General features: G+C 37.6%; 1 protein-coding gene across 1 annotated transcript in view; it reads right to left on the reverse strand.

Annotated features, from left to right (window-relative positions):
• SKAP2 (src kinase associated phosphoprotein 2) overlaps positions 1-19156 on the reverse strand; it is a 142590-nt gene that overhangs the window by 112062 nt on the left and 11372 nt on the right. Inside the window, exon 4 of the mRNA XM_087821221.1 lies at positions 12830-12937. Coding sequence (XP_087677347.1) covers positions 12830-12937 — 108 coding nt within the window. The remainder of the gene's footprint in view (positions 1-12829; positions 12938-19156) is intronic.

The raw sequence follows: 19156 nt of genomic DNA on the forward strand, positions 1-19156 counted from the left end.
GCACTGCTCTCCTCTAATCAGTGTGAAATACCCACTGCCGACTATGGGTCTGAAAATCCTGCTCCCCCAGTCCTTTATTTTCCTGCCTCCTTACACATGCCTTTATAATGCCCAAGCTCAGTCAGACTTTTATAACATCCTACCTTGTAGTATGTATCTGTTTTTGCCTGGTAGGAGTGCCTCAATTTCCCCTTGGAGAAAGACCTCACCCCCCACCCTCGCCCAATCCTTTCTGGGCATATGACCCAGTCCCGGCCAACTGGAACACCACCATCCCAGCCCCCTAGACCCCTTTCCCTGCCCAGACCACAGTAAATGATTCAGAATAAACACATGACCAAGTCAAGGACTTTTGTTACAACTATCAAGAGATTATCTTTCCATTGGGGTTGCTCAGCTGGTAGAAAAATACCTAAGAAGCTGCTGGTAGCTGGTGGCTGCAGGCCACCTTAAAGGAAGCAGGATGTGAGCCCAACTCCTCACTACAGTTTGAACAGCCCCCTGCACCCAGGTGGGCATGAAGCAAGAGTCCAACTCTCATAGGTAAACCAATAAATTCCCCTTTCTGCTTTTTGCTTAAAGCAGTTTGAGCTGTGTTTGTTTCCTGTCCCACGTGCTGGCAGAGTCCTAAGCCAAACATCCCTTTACTAGGCTGTTCCACAAATCTGAAATGCTATTACCTGCCTGTGTCACATACCAGAAGCCTTCTCTTCTCCCAGGCCTGGCTCAGATGCCACCTCCACTATCAGGACCGATGTCTATATCAGTCATAATTACCACCTTCTTTCTCCCTTCCTATGTCTCATAGTAGTGATTATACCAACCTGCTTTGAATTAGCTGATATTTACATCTCTTTCCTCTACTAAGCTGTAAGATCCTTAAAGGCAGCGATAGTTCTTTTTATTCCCCCCAGTCTAAATAAAATCTGTTGAAATAAACTTTTATTTCATCTAGCACTTTGCCTAAAACATCAAAATCGTTACCCTTTCTCACTATGCATATTTTAAAAAATCAATTCTTCACCTCCTATAAGACACATTCTCTTTCAGCAAAGAAATCCTATTCTGAGCATATTAGAGGTTTATAGCATATCGACATCCCAGGACACAGATCCCAGGAGAGCAATACCAAAACAAGTCCTAGTCAATGAAGGAAGGAAGTGTGTATCTCTTCTTCCCCATGATAAGACATTTTACTATTTTTATATTAAAGTATTATTTTCATTAACCTCCTTTTGTATTAAAGAAAGTGATGGGCATGTTCAAAATAGTAAAGCTTATAGGTGGGAAGGAGTTTCTGGAGACACTTAAACAAAATCACAGAAAAGCACATCTCTGAGATGAAATAACTTTCCTGATAGAGTTTTTAAGTATAACACTTTCTGTTTCTGCTTTTAGACATGGAAAGGAACTAGATGGTATTCAAATTACATTAACCTTTTCTCTAGATCAGCAATTTTCAACCTTTTTCGTCTCATGGCACACATAAACTAATTACTAAAATTCTGCAGCACAACAAACAATATATTTTTTGCCAATCTGACAAAAGATAGGTCTAATTTGAATTGATTTATAAAAAGGTAATTATAGCAATTATCTACCCTTTTTGCTCCAAAGTAACTTTTTTAAAAATCAGGTGCCAATACTTTTATATAAGGATTTCTGATACCAAGAATTAACCAATCAGATGCAACCTTATTATGAGATGTGACCGATAAGATGCAGCTCTGTTATATGATCTACATATTTATGGTTCAGGACAGGGCATTCACACCAGATGGCTATTGTTATGTTGGCTGTTGTCATTTTTTTATTTGACAATCTAAGTGAAGAGAGGCCAGTGCCCCTGAGTAAATAGTCAGGCATTGCATGTTTTAAAAATTCTTGCGGCACTCTGGCTGAAAATCATTGCTCTAGATATTCTGAATGTAAAGCTTTGAGGCTGCACCATTGCTTCATAGCACCCAAGCTCGACGCTGCTCTCAGGACTGTCATGTAAAAATATAATTAAACAGCTGATAATGACATTGGAACCTGAATGTATATTTGACAAGAAATAAGGATTAGAATCGCTAAAATTTCTCCATAGTGAAAGTGAACTTAATATTTAAATTAAAACATGACTATCATCACTATGACTGATATATAAAAATAACAAGCCCCCCTCCCAAAAAATAACCAAAAATCAGAAGTTAAGAGTTCTAAGATTACTGTAATTAATTCTTTCCCTAACCCTAGGTAAATGTTTCTCGCTGTGGTAAAAGACCAATTTTCGCCCACTGGATATTTGGATAGTGCAATAATAACAAAGCGCTATAAACATTTCTAAGTGCTTACTCTCAATTTCTGCACTTAGTTGTTTCAGACCAGTAACAAACACAACACAGATCTGGGCCAGTCTGCAGGCTGCACATTGAGCAGCGATGCTTAGCTATTTCACATGGTTTCCTGTGTCTCCCTTCCCCTATCTGGCAAGACTGCTCAGTTTAGTGACATAGAAAAAAAGAAAACAAACACATGCCCTTACAAAGAAGAGACAAATCAAAGAAACCAACTTGTTTTTTTAAAGCTAAAAATAGTAACCATTTTTCTAAGGTGATCACCCAGCCCCCTTTAAATTCCACCACCATAACTATGCATGGAAAAAGCTCAGCCCAAAAAGCCAGAAAATCAACAAGATAATCTACTCAGACTATATGCTCTCTGAAGTAATTTGTTAAAGTAAAACTGACACAAAGAAGAGCTATGTAATTATACACTTATATTTGTAATGCAACAAACCTTATTGAATTTACATTTCAAAAGGCATGGATGCTGCTGCTAGAAATGAGAGGAGGGATATCATATGCAACAACACAAAGCAAAAATTGTATTTTTCAGTGATGTTAAAGGCTACAGAATTTGAGAGTTCACTGAGCTGAGAAGCATGGCAAGAAAATTACTTTTTGCCATTTGCACTTTTTTTTTAAATGAAGTAAGCAACAATAACATTAAAGGTGGGCTAGGGCAAGAATATGTCCCTGTTTTAATTAGTATATTAATCTCAATTCTTTAGTGTAAAAAAAACTCAGTACTTTGAGAAATAGCTTAAGGTGTTCTCAAGTTAAGAACACCTTAACACGGTCCTCCTGCACATCTGGCTTGTCTCACCAGCTAAAGGATTCCACCCACTTCAATCCATCTATATCATACAACTAGCTAAATATTTCTAAAATACTTTTCATCATAACATTGTCTTGCTCAAAAGCCTAAAATGAAATACTCTTGCTTACTAAGTCAATTCCTTATGACACCATTTAAAGTTTTCACTATTTAAATTCTACTTTGTCTAAGATAATGGAATTCTTTTTAAAAATAGAAACCGATTCATAAAGGTAGTGCCTTGGCCAGAGCAACTCATTGTCAGAATCAGGACCTGAAGCCGGAGCCAGCGCTTTTTACCTGCTACTCTTGTCAGCCTTCATCTCCCAGTCTCCTTCCCTCTCCTGCAGTCGTCTTAGTCTTTTCACGGCTCCTCAAACGATGTCCAGTTCCAGTTCCAGTTTCTCTTGTTCCTATTCCCTCAGTTTACCTGAAAACCATTCCCCCCTCCACTCTTACTAATTAAAATTCTACCCATCCTTGTTAAGTTCTAGTTCAAACTCCAATTTCTTCCATAAAACATTCACTAACACCAGTTTGCAATAGGTTCTTCCTTTTCTGACCTCCTGGAATATTTGGTGCCAATGGTACACACATTTTGTATTTGAAAGTTTATACGGCTTCCTATGGGGTATGCATACCTTGTCCCCACGATAAGCCTGTAACACTTTTAGAGGGAGGGATAGTTGTTTTCTATGGCTTATAGCATCTGGGCTCCTCTAGGAAGCCAGCGACCACTCTAAGTGACTATATCTAAGGCTTGATTAACATACTTATTTGGACTACCTTTGACCTGTAGCTGGGAGCATAGTTATTGCCCAAGGATGATTCCAACAGATCACTGGAACAGTTGTGAAAGAGCTGTGAAAGTGCCTTAGGATAAAGCAGTCCCTCCATGCCATTAAAAAAGGAACTCAGACTGAGTGCCAACCTTTCCTCCTAAAAGTACCCTTGAAATTCTTTTTGTTTGTTTTTAAAGAATAAAACCCTAATAACACTGGCAATCGAAAAAGAGTATCTTCAATGGGTCAAAAGTTTTGAGTAATTCCAAGCAACCGGATGGCAGGTAAGACAGGAGGGATGAAGACACAGCAGGGGACAGCAGAGCCCAGGGGAACACGGAGCAGGGTAGGCGTCAGTTTCCCAAAGGAGCCTGAGACACGCTGCAGGCAGAGTTTCGGGGCGCTGAGGAGGGGCGCTCCCTAAAGAAGTCTAATCAAAGCAGCTAGGCGTTGGGCCCATACTCCAGAGCAGCGAGCAGGGGAGGCATTTGCACTCGAACTGAACCTCGAACTCCACTCTGGGAACAAAGCGCACTTGTCGCTCTGAGGAGGGCTCCTAGGTTAAGGCGTTAAGTGGAGCTTCAGACAGCTCCAGATGCCCCACCCCATGCCTATGAAGATGGAAGGGGTGAAACCTGTATGTAGGAATGAAACCCCTGAGTAATGTCCTACTCATTTTGACTGGGGGGGTTCCAGTCCGCCTCTTGGCTCCTCAGTAAGATGCTTGGAGGCAGTTGCCTGGAAGCAAGCCTTGCCCGTGTCACCCACAACCCTGATCAGAGCTCCCATTCAAAGGGAAAACCTTTCAGGATAACAGACATTCAAAAGCAAAGGAACCCCGCACAAGCTACCTGCATACACTATCCAACTGGGTCCTTCACTCAGAAATGTGAATCAATAGCCGAGGTTCTCCAGACATCTGAGGAAAGCCAAACAAACATGAATGAAAAGGACGGACGGCTAAAATTAAACTTGTAGACAAAGCATAGTCAGTTTAGAGTTAGGGAATCAAATGGAAGTATTATAGACCTTAACGATGCAACACAATCTGACAAAATTGGAATTGAGGAGAGGGAAGAGAGATGGGAGGAAGGCTCGGTGCACTAATTTGCACATATTTTATAACAAAGAGTCATGGGCACTGTTTGAGGTTGGCACGCTAATAAATAAGAAGGGCATTATTTAAGTCCAAAGCAAACACAAAGGAACTAAAGATAAAATAACAAAAAATTGGGAGGCAGAAGTGGGAGAGGAGGTATGAGGAACCATCCACCCATCATAGAGGAAGTCAACAGGTACCATTCAAGGCTGGTCAAACGGGAACGAAAAGTAAAGTGTCTCAAGTTATTATGGTAACTGTGACAGCGGCTGCCTCTGGGAAGTAGGCCTTGGGGTTGAGGCGGGGTGGAAAAGAGGCTTTACTTTTTATTGAATGTTTTATGTTCTTTCTAATTTTTTAACCATATGCATGTCTCTTGTAATTAGAAAGAAAAACAAGCCTCAGTTTTAGTAGCATGGCAGAGAAGGGCCACAGGAGCTAAAGTTTGCTGCTTATGAGCTGGATATCCTGGTCAAGATGCCACAATGTTTCTGAAGCTGTTTCCATGTCAGCAAAATAGGGAAAATGCTCCCTCACAAAGTAGTTTTGAGCCAATTAAAGGAAACAATATGATTCTGAAAGAACCTGGTTAAGTGCCAGGCATATTTCTCAATGAACATTAATGAAAGACTGTTCACTCCCTGAAGGATGCGACCGCAGCCACCTGTTAGGTATCCGTCTCGGAGGAAGGAAGCTCTCCGGGATCCCGTGCCAGGCTAGCATGCCTCCCTCTAAAATCAGATGGGCCAGTCCAGTGTCTTAAAGAACCTTGGCTTTTCAATTTTCAAACTCTAAATTCACACTTTGGCTCAAACGGGATTGAGGTTGCAATGAGGAGACACAGCTGACAACAGGAAGTTACGCACTGCAGTTTTTCCAGACTGCAGGCCAAATCCATCCATATACAGCAAGAAAGATAAGCCTGTTGTGTGTCTAAATCTTATGAAATACGGTCTCTGTGACAGCCGAAAACATTTTACCACTGGCCTGGTGCTGATACCTAAAGACCTGTGAGGGGGGCTTGAACTCCCTCGGGTTACAGAGTAATTTATCAGAGCTTCCAAATGTACTTGAGCCAGAATTTTATTTGAGAGGGAAAAGGCCCTGAAAACAGGTTTCAAAATGGGACAACTACCCACAGAGAACAGTCTCGGGAAGGAGCCCTGTGCAGCCAAGGAAGTCACAGCGTTAGGGTGCTGAGAGACCACAGAAGAGCGCTGGAAGTGAAAGTAGGTGGACATCTAGAAGGATACGTTTTACCTGCCTCAAGGCATTGCCTAGTGCCCTGCCTGGTCACACATTTGCATGTGCAGCCCAAGTGCGACATCATGGTCTGGCTCACCCTTATTTTTAGCTCCAAGAGCCAATATGATGAATGCCTCTAGAATAGAGCTCCTCAAACTTTAATGTGTATCCAGGGATCTTGTTAAAATGCTAATTCAGATTCAGTAGGTCTTGGGTGGGGACATAGATTCAGTATTTCTAACAAGCTCTCGAGCAACACTGAAGCTGTGGGTCTGCCAATCGTACTTGGGGTAGAAAGGGGCAAACAAATCCCTTCTTTTTCAATGCAGTGTCCGCTCCTCTAACCCCTGGCTCTCCTCATCACCCCCTGAACAAAAAGCAACAACAGTATCCTAGCTGAGAAAGAGGCAACATAAATGGTTTTGAAAGCAGAGCATGATCCTTGGAGTCAGACAGACATGATTTCAAATTTCAGTTCTGCCCCTTAGTAGCCACGTGACCTTAGGCAAACCGTTTAAACTCTCTATCCCTGAGATTTCCTAATGGTCAAATAGTGATAATATCTACCACACAGAAAGGCTGTCAAGATTAAAAATAAATAATGTAGCAAAGCATTTAGCTTGCTGCCTCCACTAGATGATCTCCTTGCCTTAATTCATCCTACATTTAATCTACCAGGACAATCTCCCTCAAACTTGCTTCAGGAGTATTTTAATGACTACGAAATCCAAGGTCAAGCCCCTAACTCCACTAGGCGGTCAGCTCCTCCTGCCCAGCATGCAGGTGCCTCTAAGACGCCCCTGCCCCTTCCCATTTAGCTACCTCCCGATTATTGCCTCCTCCAGGCACATCACCTCTGTGCCAGCATCAAATGTGGACATGAGCATTTAGAGATCTAGTGAACTTCTAAGCAGTCACCTGGTCCAAACTCTTCATTTCACAAACCAGAAAATAAAAATCCAGAGAGGTTAAGTGTCTCAGCCTTGACAACGAAAATATTACTGATCAGTATGAAAACCTGGTTTTCGGACTTGCCCTCCAAATGCATTTTTTCTGCCTTTTTCCCACTTTCTCTCCAGCAAAGCTCAGGAACCGTGGAAAACTCAATTAAGTAAAAGGCCCTCCCTCCACAATCTACTCCACGACTTCTAAGAAGGTAGCAAAAGGTTGATGCTTTGGTTTATTTGCCATGATGCCAGAACAAACAATGGACACAGTCGACAAATTAAGGAAGAAAATGAGTGAAACCAATTACTTACCTTGGTATAGAGCAAATCAATTAAGTATTGGAATACATACTGGCTACTGTTTTGGGATCTGCCTTACTAGAACTTAGACTGCTGACGCCCTTATTGGAGGTGACTGCCTTCTCTTCTATCTAGATTACCTGTCCCTTGAAAGTAAGACCTTGGTGGTGGTCATCTCTGAATTCCCCGCTGCCCCATGCTGCTTTCTCCATGCTCTGTGTAAACAGCTGCTAATTCACTGTACTAAAGGTGCATTATGTCTCATAATGCTGAGTTCTATTACCTTTGCAATAACTTTCATCGAACCCACTTTGTTATAGTCTTATTTGCCCACACTGTTTCATTCTGATGCATTTTCCCATTCAATGGCATAAAACTTAGAAAGATGATCCTCAGTGGCTATGTGTTTTTATTTTTTCATATATACCTTTGCATCATAAAAACATTTCACATCTGTGTACTTTATATCCCCGATCACACAACACATATCTTGAGTGTAAACACGTCTCTACTTTTTATCATTTCCTTAAACTATAACCTCTCACTTTTACCAAAGTACTTGAAGCCATGCTATACCCATTACAGAAGGACTAAAATAACCATTGTTTCTGTACTGCTATAATACACACAAACCAGCAGCTGGTATATTGAAATAACAAAAAAGAGTTAAAACAACAAGTGCAACAATATGAGCCATATACACACAGATATGTGCAGGTCGCAAATTAATCTAAATTATCAGAATAAAATACAAATATATGATTTTAATGACCAATAACCATGATCCTATAGTAGAAAAACACCTTAAATTGTAAGTTATTGAAAGAACCTTTTTTCTTGGTTTAAACACTGTTTCATATTCTGCTGGAACCCAGAGAAAAGTAAAGCATTTCTATTGCTTAGCTTTTACAAGAAGTGATTAGTGCTACACTTAATTTTATGCCAAAAAAAAAAAATCTTCCTCAAAAGTTTGATGTGTAGTGTGTAAAAACTTACACATTAAATTTATGTGCAGATGGGTTTATAGTTAAACTTGTCTTAGATGCATTAAGTGAGTTCATTATTTATAGGCATCCCGGAGATAATTCTTTTTAAAGCACTCCTTTGAAATAAGTGATTTATATGTTTTATAAATCAAAATTTTTATACACTAGATTTTCTTAAAGTATACCAAAAAAGAAGAAAATCATTATTTACCCTTATAAATTATGATCAAAACACTTTTTTCCCTTAAACTCCAAGCTTTAAAAAATAGTTCCATTTCTAAACTAATATTTTTTTCATATAAACCTATGTCCTTGCAATGCCCAGTTTTCAGTAACCTATGTTACTTGGGAATTTTTATGTGGAAGATACCAGGACTGCTCTTCACCCCAATAAATTCAATACAAATAAAAAAAAAATTTAAAATAAATGACTGTTTTATCTCTTTAGCTTCATTTCAGCCTTCCTATATTCACACCCTAGAGGTTCCAGATTCTTATCCACAAAGTGATTATGGTCTAGGGCTGAATCAGATTTGTAACAAATGTCCACTGGGATCCTTCGACCTATCATCGACGGGCAGGGCCGATACGTCTTCCCGCTCGCTAAACCCTTTCACCTCACCTCAGGGACTTTCCACCGTGCTATATGGTTAGAAGCTTTCTTTCTCAAATGATGAAAATGAATGAAAAATCATCCCAGAATAGAAAAATGGATACCCAAGTCATTCTCTAGTGTCTAAAGGCTGCCCTGCATCTACCACCTTAGTGCCCAAACATTCTAACACTTATACACTGAGGGATATGCTTCTTTAAGGCCTTGAGTTTCATTATCTCTAATTTTATCTGATTACTGACATGCTCCATTTATATTAACACTTTGATATATCCAGACACACAATAGCACAAAACTTTTAACAGTGGTCTGTGATAGCCTAGAACCCATTGTGATTTGTTTTAAATTTTCCAGAACAAATAAAGCACAAAGCTAATAAAATGACATGTCTAATAAGCATGATTTTTTTAAATAAATATGACCATATCAAAATGAAACACAGCAATCATCTCATCATTTATAAATACAATACAGACTCTTGTTCCTTTTCTTAAAAGGTAATTTAGCATGTCGTTATCTCATTTTTTGCTACTGGTCTTAAAATGTATTCTCAAAAAAAAAAAAATAAATAAATAAATAAAAAGCATGTCCAAAGGGAGAGGAGAAAAAATGGCAAAGTACGATATTTTTTAAGCTACAAGCTATACAAAAATCTGTCACCATCTATGTTACAATTCTAGTCATCAATAAGGTACTTTTTTTCAATGCACCACTCAAAAATCAATTATATCAACTCTTTTGTATAGAGAAGCAGCACACCTTTCAGGCAACTAGTATTAATGAGTAGACATGACTATAGAATCTCCATCTGTTTCTCTGACAAAGCTGTGGCTACTCTAGTCTCTCATTGAAATTCCATTAATCTGGTGCACCAAGGTCCAATGCGAAAATCAAAACTCCATCTAACCCTTTATCAGCTCACAATAACCTACACGTGAACTCTGCCTGTTAGCATGCAGCAAGTTATGATTTCGCTATCAATCAGGCAGTTGGCCAATAAATTAGAAAAAAAAAAAAGGCAGGCTGGAAACAGCGTGTCTGGCAGGGTGGGGAGACTTTGTTTCTGTTTTCTGTTTTCATTCCCCTTCCATTTCCATAGGGTGTCTGGACCTTGTGAGATTATGCCTTGCTCTCCTTGGCTGTGATTTAATTGCTACCAGCAATCAAGCCGAAGCATCACTGAAGTGTGCTTGAATTTCATTAGAAGATATAACTTATGCTACTTTCCTACAGTACCTAATAAACCATAAAGAAACCAAAACACATATGGCTTGAGGGAATAACTGGAAAATTAGGTAGCCATTTGGGAACTGAGTGAACTTTTGAACCAGGGAAACAGAGAAAAAGAAACATTAAAGGAAAAGACAGACTTAGAATGCACACGGAGATGTGCAGGTTTGACCTTTCCAGGGCCTTGAAAATTGCATTAGCATTATGAAAAATACATATCATGCTTAGGGTTTATCATCCATCAAAGTTCAGATATTTTGTTAGTGCCTACCATAAGGTAAAAGTCAAAAGGACAAAACAACAATCTGATTTGACAAAAGGCCTTTGGGTGACCTGTGCTAATTTAGTTATACTTATTGTTAAATGCATTATCTTTTCATAATTAATATATCATTAGGCTGAGATCACATAATGAAGGAAAATTTATTCAGCAAAGGAAAGAGAACACATAGAAATCCAAGTTGCAGAGAGAAAAACTGATACGAATGGATGATATTTTAGAGCAGAAATTGAAAGTCCAAGTGGTAGTTTTTAAATTAACTTATAATATTTTCAGAAGAAAATATAAAACTATCAAAAATGGTATTATTTATGTACCAAAAATGAGTAATACTAAAAGTTAAATTTGTAATCTGCTTAAGAATTTCTTACATAAACACTAATGAAAATGCACCAATATTTAACAAGAAACTTAATGTTATACATATATGTTATTAAATAATATTCAAATATTTATAAAGTAACATTTTAACAAATTTTTTCATGCTATTAATGTATTTCCTGTATATTTGGGTATGAAATAAACATAATAATTTATTTATTCATAAAAAAGAAAAACAATAATCATGTAAATGCTCTATAATTTAATAACAATTCACTTTTTCTAACAAAGCACTGGCTCTCAGAAATATTTAATTGTTAGATTTCTTAGGTTGCAATATTTTTAAGAATGCAGATAAGTTCCCTTGAACATCAAAATATTTATACTATTTTGAAAAACCCTGAGTATATATAATCTATGAATATATTCCATGTGTGTGAATATATTCTCCTGAGTATAAATAGTCTCTCTCTGTATACATATACATAAACACATCACATACTCATTTCTATCTACCATGATTTTACAGAGAAGCAAAACAAATCATTGTTATGTGCCTGAAAGATAGTTCAACTCAAACAATAATTCACTGTTTTGCCTAAAAGTATTACTTAACAATTATAAAAATTTTCTAGTAGAAATGCTTTCAAAGGTCAGGCTAGAAGGGAAATGTTCTCTTTTGGATAGCAAGTGTGATGGAAAAGAAGAGGGTGTCCTATTAAAAAATAGAAAATATAAGAGAAAAAAATCCCTCCCTTTAAAAATAGAAATTAAATGTTTACCAAAATGTAAAATTCAACATCAAATGGGTATGATTATTATTGCTACACACTGTACAAAGTTCTGAATATAAAGAAAAGATTGTGTTGCTCTGAGTCAGTGGTTAGAATGTTTATCACTTATGCATGTACTTGACTTATCCCTGTTCTGCAATAGACATAATTTTATACCTCATAAAAGCAATTTATGTTTCCAAAGGGAATAATCTGGATAACATAAAATGTGGAGTGCTCTGTTGCAGGAAGCATATTTTCATTCAGCAATTGTATTTAGAGACGGAACTGCACAGTTTGATCATCATAGAGTGGCAGAAGGCATTACTCATTTCTATGTCTCTGCGAAACTCTGAGTGCCACAAATTAATATGCATGGCTAATTTATCGATACACAGTCTTAATTTATAACTACACATCACCCTGACAAGGTCTCTATGACACAGATGCACTCAACTGGCTATACCAGGGAAAGCACACACTACACGAAAAACAAGTTTCATAACTTTGGCAAGTTTTTAAGAATTACAAAGAGATAAGCAATCAACTATATCACTAATTCAATTAATACAAAGCACTCTAATATTATTGCATAATGTGGGGCATTTTTAGGCGACATTCAGAAAAATGAAAATGTATATTAAAAGAAGCATTTGATGAAACCTGTCTCCATGTGAGAAGGCAATGTCGGAATAATTAATTTAATATTTTATGAACTAATTATGTATGAAGTTTTCAGGGGGAAAAAAGAGATCAAAAACCTTTTTCATTATTTATAAAATAAATAATACAGCAAGCCATTAGCAGCATAATAACATTAAGCAAGAATCTTATAATATTAAATTAACCAACAAACTTACTAATAATAGGCATACGATGACGCAAGCACTCTTCTAAAAATTCTAGTCAAAAAAATTTCCTAGGAAATGAAGGAACTACATACTTAGGAAAACCACTAGAGAGAGCTCTTCTGTTCCTTAAAAGCTTCCGGGAGAGATAAGTTAACTGAAGCCTCCGCATTGACCTGCTTTCTGGCAAGACCACCACCTCCACGCACTGTGCTGTTTGGTGTGAGTGTCAATGGGTACATTCCATGGGAAAGTATCACATACCATCAGAGGGGGCCTCATCGTCTTTATCGTATCTTTCTGAGGCTAACGAAATAGTGTCTGGAGGCCCAGAGAAAGGGTCATCATACTCTTCCCCATCATCTGCGTCGCCTGTAAAAGAATCAGAGAGAAGCCTTTTATAATTTAGCCATCTTAAAAATGTGACTTTGTCAGAAGAGGTAAGTTTTCCTATTAAACTCAGTCACTGTCATAAGAAAATAACAGCAAAGAAAACTTTTTGAACTGTGAAAGCAGGTCCTATTTCAGTGTATAGCCACTGTAATTTAGATAAAGTAAGTTTCTGAAGGTCAGGATACAACTGTTTATTTCTGGTACAAAAGGATTCAAGTTCCAAAATTATGATGGTCTCTACAAAGATGAATACAAAAAAGTAGAAGCAGGTAAAACAGAGTATGTATCCAAAACAAACAAATGAAATCAAAATAACAATGACCAAAACAAAAAACAAACAAAAAAACATGCAAGGCACAACAGAGAAATTATTCAATTTACCTACCACTTACCTACTCAATATTTAAAAATTATGATAAGAAATTGATCATTTAAAGCCATAGGAACATTTTATGCTTTCATTAAAAATCACTGGATAACATTAGAATAGATTTAAAAATCATGAGATATTACTGAATGAAAATTGGATGTATCTAGTTTGTAAATAACCTTGTTCAAATTTAAAAGGTCTAAATGAGTTTTAAAGCATCTTTTCCCATACAGGATTCCTGCTCTTGAAAATGCAACTATTTTTAATCCACTGTAAAATGTCCTAGCCAGTTTTGATGTCCTAGCCAGTTTTCTACATGATCCCCAAATCCCAGGTTGGTTGGTTGGTCTGAAGTCATTTAATCCCCACAATTAAATCTTGTGGTTTGGACTTTTCCCATATCCCAATCCTTTAGAATGATTTTATACATGATTAGATATTTGCTAGCCCAGTTATATATAAGCACTCATTTTTCACCCATATTCAACAACAAATAGAAATATACACTTAGTACTTATCAATTATCTTACTGTTAACAATTCTAGTTATCTGTTAATGGTTCAAGGGAAAACCAGCCACCTCAGGGGTTAGCCAAAAAGCATGGTGAAAATCTCCATAGGAACCCGAGAGTGCCTACTTACTTTTAGACCAGGGTTGCTGGGAAGGTCGAGATTAAAGCCACTAGTCAATTTAATCACAGGATATCTGTGCCCTCTGGCACCCATTTGATGGGTAGCACCCTACTCTTCACCATATGTTTGGTACAGAAAAGGGCCTCTTTCAAATCAAAACTGTCAAAGTAACTTAAAAAATCAATATTCATTTCTATTTCCTTATACCGCTGATATTTCATCAGCATCTGTCATCCTGATCCAGAAATAAAGACAGGAATATCTCCCATCAAGACAGGAAGAGCAGAATATCGAGATGAGGCTTCCTGTCCTCAGCGGTTCCGCCACTAGGTGCACCACACCTCGTGCTGTTTCTTCCTCAGGTAAAGTTGCAAGGGACATGTACAAACACCACTCGTTCTCCAGATCTTAATTTCTCTTCCCTGCAAGATGCTCAAGTATTTTTCAGAACATTCGGTGATCCCTCACAATACTTCTCTGATGCAAAGAACAGCGCTCTGATTTTAAACGTGAGGTAAGAGAGCCTCGTAAAGCGCTGGTAAAACTATGTTTGAGCATGGACCGGCAGCTCAAGGAACACGTGGAAGTAAAGATCCCCAAATTCTCAACTGCTCTTCGCTGCCAGAGCACCCTAATATTCTTCATAAAGAATTTGTATAATGTGGCTTTTCTAAGGATATTTCATATAGTTAAGTATAAAATAAATCTTGCTGCAAAAAACAAAGTATTAGGATACTTCAAATACATCACCAGAACTTAGCACTTAGCATATTACACTATTATGAGTGTAAAAATACAACCCTGAAACTAATGAATGTATGGAAAGGATTTTGAAAAACATTCATATGCCTGGGTTTAAGCCTATTAAACTATGTGGAAATAATATGAAAAAATAAAACTTAAAAAGTTTTGAAAATCAGGGGGTTTGGGGGAGGTAGAAGAGTGTAAAGAGGGGATGAATGGTGATGGAAGGAGACTTCACTTGGGGTGGTGATCACACAATGCAATATACAGATGATGTATTATAGAATTGTATATGTGAAACCTATGTAATTTTATTAACCTATGTCACCCCAATAAAGTCAATTTTTAAAAAAGAAAATCAGAATTAATTGTTTATCCTTCAATGATATCCATCATATATTTTATATGTATATCCATATATACATACATACACACAACATAAAGACCATTATTAAAGCTATAAATTCAGTAATATATAACATGACTTATGACTATTCTACACAAATTGGTCAATGGTATTTTAAAGACCTTTATGGTTTTTGTTTTATTAAAAAAAGTTTTAGATTATATATTAATATGTATGTGTGTGTGTGAAATTGTCTTAAACTTACCCATTCTAAGAACTGCAGCTCATCTTAGGTGTTGTTCTTTTAAAAATCATTGTGATATGTGCATTTATCTAAGACAATATGAATTAAGTGCTGCTACTGGGCTCATGCCTCCCCTCCCCCCCAGCCTTTTTTTAAGCTCTCCTTGAATTAACTCAAAGTAAAGAATAGGATTCTCTGTGGTCTCTGCACAGGGTTAGTCCCGTTTGAACCTGCATTAAGTTGAAAGGACACATCACTTTGCAGACTGGTTTGTCCCCGTGGGGATCCATCCCTCCCTCCCCCCGCCCATTACTTTTTTCAATCCAGTAAAGGCCTGCTGTACCATAAGGAGCTTCCATTGAACACAGGGGGCGCTGTTGAGTAGTGCATGGTATTTTGTTCTACCCAGGGGCTGAGTATTTGCAGCTATACCTGCAAAGACTCCTATAAATTAAACGGAAAATGTTCAACTTGTGTTTATGTAATAGAAAACTGAACTCCAAAGCAACGATGGGCATCAGGTAAACGTATCCAATACAATTTACAGACATAATTGAAAGCATTACAGCCTAATCAGACATCTAAAAGAAAAGCATGCTCAAATGAAATGTCTACAGAATCATTAGTTGGCAGCCATTCTATTACAATCACACATAATGTCAGTGGTGCCTTGAGCCTGTGCCAGTGACAACAGCATAAATTCTGCATCTCATTTCAGCGGTCATAAAATTAATGATCAGTTTAAAAATACTTCTTTGTAAAAGTTATTGCACAAAGAAAAGACATGAATGTGTCCCTGTTATGTACTCACAAGGATAATTATGGGGTTGTTGCTCATTAATACTGTTTCTTGTTTCCCCAGAAAAGCATTTGATTTATCCCACAACTTTCAAAAGTTTAATTAACGATACAAAGTTAACAGTCTAAAAAGACAATGATCCGAGACTTCCCTTCTCATATTCAGTGGCAACTAAAATATTGCAAAACCAAGGCTTACTCGTACCACAGCAGCGTATTTCTCCGAAAAACATTTTAATTTTATAATAGTTGGGTTCAAATCGCTATTGAACCTTCTGTTTTATATGACTCATCATCAATTAACATTTCCCTGAATGCCTAGAGATGAAGCCCAACAGCAACTGAACAGCCGTGATCTCTACCGCCACTGAAGCTGCTTTAACCAATTTACTGCTTGTTTTATCAAATACAGCCTTATTTTCAACACAGTCAGGTAAACCTTAAACTAAATAATATACCTAAAACTTAGATATAACCACTTCCTCTTACAGAGGATGAAAGACAAACTTGGGGGCGGGGAGAATTACTTGAGTAAAAACAAATTAATTTCTAATTCTCTACTCAAGTTCATTTGTCGAAACTAATTTCAGAAGTAATAAAATACAGCTAAATAGACAGAACTGCGCATTTAACTTGTCATTTCTTAAAGGAATCTGCAGTTTAATTCTTAAAGCTTGGAAAGATTTAGGTCAGCACAAATAAGAAGCTTCCCTTCACAGCTCCCCTACCACAGGGGTGCTAATTTATAGCGAGCAAACACGAGGCAGGCTTTCCAAGTAAGAAGAGCACTGCTCAAGGGCTGCTTCTGCCACATACTTCTACTACCGGCCCCCAACCCCAGTCGCACTTAGCACATGTGTGCAAAGCCAGGCGTGGGGGAGGGCTGCAAGTTATCTGCTCAGATTTCATTGAGGAGCTAACTTTCAACAGAACATAGCCTGTGTCAGGAAAGGGGAAAGAAAAGAAATTAAATGTCGTCCAAACTTCTGACTTTTCTGCTGTTCTTAAGGATTCCATCAGAACAAACTAAAATGGGTTCTTTCTTTCCTCCCGATCTTGCTATTTTAAAAAGTAGTTTTGTTCATTAATAAACTTAATAATATAAGGGAAGTCAATGAAAACTGCTTTCTAAGTAAATCTATACATATTTAGCAGTATCACTGGAGTCTTAAGGACAAAAATCTATTCCCTTTTTTTTTTTTGATTCGAGGAAAATTTTTTAAAGGAGCCAGCTCTGCCAACCGAAAGGGAATTGAAAGCAACAGATGTGTGTTTCCTGGAGCACTAACAGTTTACAAATTTGAAAAGTCTCCTCTTGAAGTATTTGTCACATGTGCATATGTATGCCCTTCTTTTAATAATTTATACTTTCCTCTAAACTATTTGGAAACTGAATTATAAATCAAGATTGACTTAAATCCTCTTGATAAATGAAGTTGGATCTGAGAATATAATGTTTACTGAACACCTGCTATACCTTCACATTATCTAAATCATTCTGTACAGAAAATAATCCGAAGTCATCACTGGAGCAGAACAAGACTAACATGAGCACAAGATACAACTACAAGTAAAGCTTTTTTATCATGTACCTAATAATTAGAAAATTCTATTTTGTACTCGGTCAATAACAGTCTTTACTCAATTATTTCAGGCCTTATTTAAGAAACCTATGACCTTGTTACGTGACACAGAACAAATTCTAAAATAACCATAATTCTAGTCTAAAATAATTCTAAAATGAACATAATCCTAGTGCAAAAGCTTATAATCAGATATACATTATATTACTAGGCTTTATGGCAACTGAGACTAGGAAACCAGGGTTAGCTCATAATTCTGTACGTGTGCAGCATTTGAAGGACACGAGCAGGAACTCTCTATTCCAGATGGAACAGGCAATGTTTCCAATGAGTAACAGGGACTAGGCTAAGCAAGATGGGTCCTACCCGCTTAGATTCAAATATTTCTGATGTACAGACAAAATTAAGGAATTTAGAAAACCAAGTGATCATTTATTCTGAAGTGACAATCTGTCAGGCCTCCTCAATGGCGATCTAGGCTTCAGGACAGAGGAGGGGAAAATGAGGACCTTAAGAACTTAAAGGAATGAAACGGGAAGTGTGAAGACCACAGCTTGCCATGCAAATGAATATAAACAGCAAGTGAAAAATTAAAAATTAATTTAACGGACAAGCTTCAATAGCTAGGAGCCACTGCAATGAGTTTCTTACAACACAAACTATTCTCATCCCAAAAAAACGGAATTAAAAAAATTCTTTTAAATCTACTGAGACCTCTGCAGCTTTAGTGTATCAATTCAACTAGTTCTAAGACCTGAAATACTGCAAACTGTAAATTCTGTACTGTTCAGTCTCACGGTGGGGGGTAGTGTCTGTAGTATACAGGAGGAGATGCGAGACGAGGTAAGGAAGGGTATTAAACAGCTGAGAACCTTAGAGTAGCTAACAGCTCACTTAATAGAAGTGGGTAAATGTGAATTAATTCATTCTATTTAAGAACTCACTCCCTGGTCCTTTTACCTCCGAATATGATATTAAGATGGTAATTAACTGTCACTTGAAAAAAATAAAATATGTGAAAGCAACAGAAGTGTAAAGGTAGACGGAGGGAAACAGCCTCTGTTCACTTCATTGTGACCCCACACTGACCTGGGGGGGGGGGGCAGGAAAATAGCCAGAAGGAATCTACCCGGGTCTCCTGGGCTGAGGACAATCCAAAGCCCCAAAGTGCACATGGATGCACTGAATTTACTCAGTGTAGAATCTGATCATTAATAAATTCCTATTTTTGGAAAAAAGTATCTTGAATAATTACTTTGTAACTATTAAGTGTGCACTACTATTTACTATTCCTAACAAACTACAGGAATGGTCCTTTTAGAACAAAGCTGAATATACTTTGAGGGGAAAATGGCATAAAAGTGCTCAGCTTCTCCTGTTTCTCCAAGGTACACATCGAATTCATCCACAGGCTCCCTCTGAACAGGCACTGTTGGTGATCAGTTAGCTCAGTAGAGCAATATTGACTACAAATGACTCAT

This window comes from Miniopterus natalensis, chromosome 10, assembly GCF_054644295.1.
Source record: "Miniopterus natalensis isolate mMinNat1 chromosome 10, mMinNat1.hap1, whole genome shotgun sequence".
Lineage (NCBI taxonomy): Eukaryota > Metazoa > Chordata > Mammalia > Chiroptera > Miniopteridae > Miniopterus > Miniopterus natalensis.